General features: G+C 36.1%; 1 protein-coding gene across 1 annotated transcript in view; it reads right to left on the bottom strand.

The window, feature by feature from the left end:
* LOC107672860 (teneurin-1-like) overlaps nucleotides 1-7,761 on the bottom strand; it is a 110,654-nt gene extending 102,893 nt beyond the window's left edge. Inside the window, 2 exon segments of the mRNA XM_016466238.1 lie at nucleotides 2,028-2,291; nucleotides 7,504-7,761. Of these exon segments, the coding sequence (XP_016321724.1) occupies nucleotides 2,028-2,291; nucleotides 7,504-7,711 (472 nt within the window). The 5' untranslated portion in view covers nucleotides 7,712-7,761.
* Nucleotides 7,762-9,020: the final 1,259 nt, after the last annotated feature.

Raw genomic sequence — 9,020 nt, 5'->3', positions numbered from 1 at the left:
GCTGACCAAAGCAGACTGAGGCCATCAGGTACATCCTGCCCCGGCGTGCAGCTGCTGCCGTCGCCGAGGGCGGCCCCCCTGTCACCGCCCCGCTCCTGCGGCCTCCAGCAAAGCTGCGCCATGGAGCCGATCGCAGGGCAGGCGCCCCGCCCGTCCAGGCCCCCGCCAAACCTGGTGGAAAGACGAACCAACGGACTACCCACGCACCCTCTGCTCGAAACGCAGGTCAGTGTTACACACACCCAGACCCCGCCCGGGCCGGGTCCCTGCGTTTTTCCGTCTTTATGCACCAAGAGCTCGTAACACTCCAAAGAGAAAGGAAAACTTGAAATCGCATCATATGACCCCTTTAAAGCAAAAATTATATATTTAACTATATCATAATATATATTTTTACGTTGAAATAAAATTACTTATATCATGATATAAGATTTTGGTCATATTGCCCACCTCTAGTTCACCCTAAAATGAAAATTCTGTTTTTCACCCTGATTTCGTTTAAAACCTCAACTGACCATCGACACATTCCAAGATGATGGATGCATTGACGAGAGAATGAGTAAATAATGCCTATTTTTATTTTTAAGTGAAATAAATGAAAATGAAACTCCAGAGACTTTTTCCTAATGTTGGGAAGGCTACCCGAGCAGAGTGTATAAAACTCTTTCATTACAAAAAGTAAGTAGTTCCATGTTTTCCATGATATGGCAATTATTTAGCAGTTAACTAATTGATATAACACTGTTTTAGCGTTATCATTGTAGTAAATCAGCTCAACAAGGAAATATTTATGACTAATTATAACTGGTTATGATTAATAATACATCCATACACCTGAATATCAGTGTTTAGGGCTTTAACTAATACAAATAACGAGTGGTAACTCAGCTAATCTAATAGGGAAACGTACAAACAACACATGCAATATACCAGATATATTTGTAACTGCTCAATTATTGTCTAAATAGAGTAAAGGTCTTTACGTGTGTGTGTTTGTGTGTGTGTGTGTGTGTGTGTGTGTGTGTGTTAGTTTGCTTGGTCAGCCAGGCCCATTGGTGCCTGGCCCCGAGGGTCATTTACGTCTCTTTGGAATGTGTTTGAAGTTCAATGGGGAGACGAGAGTGGTGAAACTGTTTAGCATCTCCTTGATAGTGGGGGGAACCATTGGCCATTTAGCACCCATATAAGTGTAAAGTCTGTGACCAGGACTGTAATTTATATGCAATTGTCAAAAGCTAAAAGGGTCTCTTAAGCCATAAAACCCCAAAGATCATGCATGATTCTACGCAGACGCTACATCATACTGTTGGCGCTCACATTTGAATTTATATTCTCGGCAGGCACTTTCTTATCAAAGCGACTTTGATAAGACAGCGCATACATTATGTGCGTGGAAGAGAGATGCAAAGCAAAAAAGCAGATAGTGGATCCAAGTCAAGTATTACAGTTGAAGACAAAAACACTACAAGCACCAACTCTGATGTGCGAGGAACGACTGTGGAGAAAACTCCAGATCTGGAGAAGTAGGAATCCTTTGTGTGGAGAGATGAAAGTGCTACATGACCAGATGTACCAAATCATCACCAAGACAATGGTCTGCTCCCGCAGACGTCAATCAAATAAAACCTTATGTAAGTGTGTTTAACAAGAACATAACCTTAATGTGTGTGAGAGTATGAGTGTGAGATAATGGAGTGTAGTTTACAGACCGAAGTAGTTATTAGTGCACCGCATAAATATTGCATCACTGAGTAGCGTAGAGAAAGTGGTGTGTGTGTGTGTGTGTGTGTGTGTGTGAGAGTGTGTGTGCGCAGCAAGACTAGGAAGTCTGTTTAACTGCGTGTGTATCTCCCTCTGCGGCAACTCTCATTAAAATTGTAAAGTCATACACTGATGAGGGCACTCTAGAGTAACCCGCACACACAAGAATGAAATATTATTGAACATCATCATCACCACCATAATCTGGCTGACCTACAAAAAATGTGTAATAATATAATATGTAATAATATCAAATAATCTTGTACCGTTCTCTGGCTCAGACTTGCGCTCTTGTTCCGTATCGGTGAGAGACAGGACAGAGTTTGCTCGGCTTGACAGACAGGAACTGTGCTCTGACTTCACTTCCTGCATCCACAACCGTAGGGCGTGGTCAGGGGAGGCGCCGCCCTCGGATTCGGGATCGGAAGAGACACCGGCAGACACGCCTCCAGGATAAGCGAGCTCCTGATTGGCCGCATGAAGCTCGGTCTGGAAATCAGGGAACCCGGTCTGGGAGGGGTCCGAGAAATCTGTGAAAATCAGAAAGAGAAAGGAATAAATTAATGAAATGTACTGCACAAATCAAAGTTTTAGTACACACACACATAGGCTAGTGGATTAGAGTTCAGTGCTGGAGCTGTGTACTGACTGCTGAGATTTCTGGAGCCTGGCTGAGAAACAATTTTGTTCTGTCTTCAGAGATGGAGAATGGCTTATAAAACCTCAAATAAATATTTAACAAAAAAGAATTCTGCTTTTAACTGCACAAAATGTGAAAACCATTTAAATTCCCCCAAGAATCTCAGAGTGTAGGAGACATATGGGTTTACACACTAGCACACTCATACACAGAAACTCAATGTGTGTGTGTACTAGCACTACTTTTCTCTCTCATTTTTAGGCTTACAGTACATCAACTCACTCTAGCATGCACACACAAACCACATTCTCTAAAGATTCTCTGAAGTAGCTTTATTGGCATGGTAAAATTTTTTAACATTTTTTTTATATTGTCAGTTTTATATTGTCAAAGCATTGATAACATTTAGCGACAGACATACAATACAGTTTAAAAATGTATGTTTTTATATATAACAAAGTGTTATTTACTAGTCGTCTTTGAAAAAGTATGTTATGCTTTTTTCAATCAAATGAACAGTAAAAACATTAATATTGTGAAATATTATTACACTTCAAAATAACTGTTTTCCATTTGAATATATTTTAAAATGTGGTGGTAAAGCTGCATTTTCAGCATCATTACTCCAGTCTTCAGTGTCACATGATCCTTCAGAAATTATTATTTTTATATGAAACGTTATCCAATGAAAGAGAACATTTAAGAACAAGATTTTACCCCACAACATCAGATGAGTGTTTGAAATAATTTCATTTTGTGACCTGATGTTGCTTCTTATTACAGAATGAGGCAAAAAAATATTATAACTGATATAACTATAAAATGAAACTGTTGGAGACTGTTGTGCTGCTTAATATTTTTGAGGAATCAATTATTGCAAAAGTATTCTTTAATTAATAGAATGTTCAAATGCATACATTTATTTGAAAAATATTTTTGTAACATTATAAAGGTCTCTTAAGATAATTTTTTTAATTTATTTAACTCTCGCTGTCATTCTCTTCTTTTTTCATCCAGTCCCTTTTCATCTCATCTGTTCCCATTTCCTCGTCTTCTTTTCTCATCTCATCACATCCTGACTGGCCTTTTTGGACTAGTTAGGGAACTGCACTTTGAGCAAGTGTATGTACATACTCGTAGCATACTTCAGTCTCTTTCTCTCTTTTCTCTCAATCTCTTTGCATCTTGTGCTGCCTCTTCTTATTTTATGTCATTTCTTTTCTTCATCTCATCTCATTTCTTCTCTTGGCCTTAAATATTCTCTTCTTTTCACATTTCTTCTCTTCATTTGTTCAGGTAAAGGTGATGGGCTCTTGATGGGTTTTTCTGGAAGTGTGTAGCACTAAGTGTGTGTTCAGGAAGTGTGATTTTTCAGACCTGTGTGTGCGTGTGAGAAGTGAGCTCTTTACTCAAGTGTCCTTAAGATTCCTCTCCTCTGCCACTCTGACTCCTGTCTCCGTGGCGACCCCTCTCACTGCTCTCCCTGCTCTAATCATCTCAGTACTAATTGCCCACGATGCACTTCTCTGTCCTTCACTGAGAACATGACCCCCTGCTTCTCGGCCTGACCCACACACACATACACACTCGTCCATGAGCAGACACGGATGGAAAAAGCTAGGGTAAGAGGAATGGGTGAAAGACCTTTCTTTACATCTCTTTCCATTTCTCCTCCTTTCTCTCTCTCTGTCTCCATTTCCATCTCTCGCTCTATCCCTCTCTCTCTTTATAATGCTGTTTCTGTGGTAACTGGAACGGAATGTTTTGTTCTGCATGTAGCATTTGAATAATTCCATTGAGGAAACAAAAAGCCTCACTGTAACTTGCACAACCACCGCCTTATGTATGTATATAAATATTTTATATACTGTATGTATATATATATATATATATATATTAGTGCTGTCAATCGATTAAAACATTTAACTAATTAATCGCACATTTTTCTGAAATTAATCACGATTAATCCCACCTAACATTAAAGTTTTTATATATACTTTTATATTGCAATAATTTCACATTCAATCTTTAAATGAATGTACAAACAACATATATTTGTACATGAACATATAACAGTATATTTTTAATATTTGTTTAATGGCATCTTTTTTTATGACTGAATGCCATAATACCAATACTGATTTCTCTATAAAATTGCCCCCCACCCCTAATATTTAACCATTGACTATAGCCATTCAACATTACAGTATAATTGAGAGCAATCAATTTTAACATTTATTAGACCTTAAAAAATAACTTCTAATTTAGTTATCAAACACTAAATTCTAAATTAAATATAGATGAATCTTTAAAGCTATAAAAGTTATTTTTTTCCTCTTTTTTTCTTTGTCCTTTGATTAACAGACATCACAGCAGCTAGTTATTTTGGGTGCGGTTTCTTTAAGAGCTGCCGCTGCTGAACGTGACACGGATCGGACGCATCATATTTTCTCTCAACTCTTTTTACCTTTTCTGACCCACTTCAGGTCTTAAAGTCTCTATTAATGAGCTGACGAGTTAAATCGGGTGTGTTAGATGAGTGAGACAGTGCTGGGCTGCTCCAGGACAGTTTTGAAAACCATTTCAGAGACATGTTCTTAAATGTGACTCATATAAAATATATTACATGCATGCACAGTTTTAAGGCAGCTTTAATCGCCTTTTTGGTAACTTCATGACTTAACTGACCACGACATTGCATGCACGTAGTTTATTTCGCACTTTGATAATGAAAGGATACAGGCTACAGCGCGCGCCTTTGAACAGCTGAGAAGTAAAATTCAGTGCTGAGAGTAAATATATGTTCGAAACAGCTTGACATTTCTTGAATCACAACTAAATGAATGGGCACCATTTCAACTTTCTGCATGTCCAATGAGTTTTTATTTTCAGTATGAGCATGAAGCTTTGAGAAGTGCTGTGTGGAGTTGATAATTTGCAAAAGGAAACCCACAGAGCCCATGCGTTATTATTTTTCTGTCTTGTTTTGTTTAAACAAGTAAACAAATAAAATGTATGCCATTTGGATAACATCATTTATTATTAAGTATATATTTTTATTAATTATCTATAATTTAATCATACATATTTAATGATGTATATAATACATAATAGATAATCATTCAGGAGTTTTTTATATTATTAATGTAATTTAGATTTTTTATCAAAAACAATTTACATATACCACAAATGTATCTGTTTAGGAGGGTGAACGGTTCAACAGAACTAAATTCTATTCAGCAAGAATAAAAATGAAAGGGAACATTGCTTGTGTGTGTTCTTTAGTTGTGGGGAATCCTTTAATTAATGGAAATATTCCAACCTTGGGACTCAGACAAGAAAAATGCCTCCATGAATGTAGAATATCAAAGGCAGAAGAATAAAGGGTGAAATAAATTATATTATTAAAATTATTTAAATTTAAATTGTAAATCATTATTCAAAAGTAAAACACACATCCCATTATTATTTAATGACAATAGTGTTTGATGTTTGGTGTGTGTGTGTGTGTGTGTCAGTTGATGGCTCATTTCAATTTACAGTGAGTGTTTTCAAAGAATCCTGTTCCTCACTAAGAAATGATGCCATATAATCACTTTCATTAAAGCAACCATCAACAACAACAAACAAAACAACTCTGGAACTATGATCTCTTTTAGATAATGCAGCCTTTCATGCAATGTCAGATGCTTATGATAACAGCTCCAGTGCCCATCTACTAAATGTAGAGGGACATTAATTATGGGTGGTTAATCGTTACATCCCTACTCCAAAGAGAAAGGAAAACTTGAAATCGCATCATATGACCCCTTTAATGCTGTCTCTCTCACTCAAACACAAGCAAGCATGCACACATATCCTTGTGGAAATTTCGTTTGACATCCATTACGCGTTATATGAGTTGATCACTATATATGAATGAAGCTACTCTACATATTAAATAAAAAACTATATACTGCAACAATTCTATTCTTATTTTTTGTGTGTTTTTTTAATTTTTAAATAAGCATTACTAGTTGCTTTATTTTTATTTGTTATTGCCATAATCTCTTTCTTGACAAACTTTAATTTTCGAGATTACAGTAAGACTTTATTGTAATGTTTATTCAGAAAGGATGCAGTGGTTTGATGAAAAGTCATTTATATATCGCTATTCACCATTCACACAGAATGCAGTTTGGTGTTGACAAAGATGCGACGTGGGCAGTGCAATAGGAAAAACATGCAAGCAGATGGGAGTGAACTTCTTTTAATTTGAGTGCCGCGTTTTTAGAATGCATTTTAGAATTAACATTTTATGACACTGCAGACACTGCAAAAGATGTGAGTGCAACAGTCCATGTTTACATAGAAAAACAATGGAAAAGCAGCACAAGCAAATAAAAAACCTGTAAAGAACTACTACTCTATGTCTGATATTTCATGTTTGCATCATGGTGACAGGCTGAAAGCTGCTGTTGTTATAGTTAATAATAGTCTACTGGTGTTATACCTTCAATCATTTTGAAATAGACTTTTGAGATTTTTTTTAAAGCATTGTCCTTGTATTATTTCTGAACATATAAAATGTATAAGACAAGTTTGTACAAGATGTAGTTGTAGTTCATGCATCTTTTCTGCAAAGATATTTAACAAGTGATTTGTAAAATTTATTTTAACATTTGCATAATGTTCACAACTTCATGTGTGGTGCACTTGGAATAGAATTTTCTTTAACTAGAGGGTTAATAAAGAAAAAGTTTCTTGAATCATGTTGTAGTTACATTTTGAAGTTGACTAGTTAAAAATCATTAAAAAAAACGAGAATCAGTTAAATGTTCTGAAAAAAAAATCGAGATTTTTATTTTTTGCCATATCGCCCAGCCCTATAATACAGTTATTATGAATTAAAAAAAAAAGTTATTTTAAATTGCAACTGTATTTTGATCAAATAAATACAGCTATGGTGAACATACAAGATTTCTTTCAAAAACATATGATATTCTTTAAATTTCAAAAAACTATTTGTTTTTATTGTTTAAAAACATTTTTTAAATTTACTTTAAAAAAAACATTCTATTCTGAATGGCACACAATCCTGACACACAAACAGTAGGCCCTACCTTTCTGGGGCTGCTCCAAGGGTTTCCTGCGGACTTTGTGGCTGTTGTAGGTGAATCTGCGGTCAGGCTCATAATCGGTGCGGGTGTGTGATTCCCTATAGTGTTTGTGATGAAGGCTGGTACCATCCTCTTCTTCAGATGAGCTGGAGTAACTGAGCTCCAGGCCGGGGTGGGGCCGTGCCAGAGATTGGTACAGCTTCTCATCCATCTCTGCTTACTTTCACAATATCACACACACACACACTCAGTAATCTCAAAAACTCACTCAAAGCACACTGCACACACACAAAGAACAAAAAAAGAGAACAGAACAGAGGAGATGAAACCGAAAACAAACAACAGCAGTTCAAATGTACTCTAAACTTTAATTTCAGTGGTGCAATTTCTTTGTAACACGATACATGAAACAGCTTGAGAACAAACGGCTGCTCAGTAGAAATACATTTAAAGAGGCATGAAGGACAAAACAAAAAGAAACACTTTCCAAAACCGCCCCCATGTTTTAGCTAAACATTCATCGACCACCAAGAAAAGAGAGAAGGCCTCAGAGGACAAATGAAAGAGAAGAGGGAGAGATAGAGAGAACGATAGATGGAGGGTGAGATGAAGAGATAAAGAGATGCTTAGATAGAGGAAAAGAGAGGAGATAAAAAAGGTGAAAGACTAGGGGAAAAAGGAAACAAACTCAAGAGTTATACAACCGTCTGGTAATGAAGCCAATTAAATCATGAAATTAACTTGTCTCACTATACAGTACACTAGTCAATAGATTCAAATAATTCATTAGGATTCATTTCTTTTTTTGTTGCAGTTAACCCAATCAATCTTACATTCTGAATTAGCTGAAATTTAGCTCTAAATAAATCTATATGGATTCCTTTGACAGTGTAGTACATCCAGTTTTAATGCATTCAGTACTTCTTATGAAAGAAGACAAAATTATATCTAACAAATTTGATTTAATAGTGTCGTAACCGTCATCTGGAGCTCCTTTCATTAGAACCATTATTGCTTTTCATGACCAATCTAGATTATTAGGGCTGCAACAAACAATTGATACTGAAAATAATAACGTCAATAACCATACTGTAAAAATTGGTAATCAATAATGAAAATAAATAAGGAATTCCTTTATCAATTAGTCAGTTCTGTGTGCCTGAATCAATCGGCAACGTCAATTTTCCATGGTAAAAAAAAAAAACCTTTGTGAGAAAAACATTTAAAATACACTAACCCCTGCATAAAGACTCACCCAGACAGCGTGTCAACCTGACAAAGGGCAGCAAAGAATGTCAGTGGAATAATATTGACCAAAATATTGATTTTTGAAATATTTGTTGACATTAATGTTTGACATTAAAATTAGATTTTAAACTGACACTGTTTAATTGAAATGTACATGTAATACTTTTTTTTTTTTAATTTACAGAAAATATGGTTGCATCTAATAGGTGGGTAGATGCCACATTCCACTGCTCCAGACATGTCGACGCATCCGCCCCCCTTGCAACTGAAGA

Source organism: Sinocyclocheilus anshuiensis, unplaced genomic scaffold (genome assembly GCF_001515605.1).
Source record: "Sinocyclocheilus anshuiensis isolate Anshui unplaced genomic scaffold, SAMN03320099.WGS_v1.1 scaffold681, whole genome shotgun sequence".
Classification (NCBI taxonomy): Eukaryota; Metazoa; Chordata; class Actinopteri; order Cypriniformes; family Cyprinidae; genus Sinocyclocheilus; species Sinocyclocheilus anshuiensis.
The sequence above is the reverse complement of the archived record's forward strand: the minus strand, read 5'-3'. Positions and strand labels throughout refer to the sequence as shown.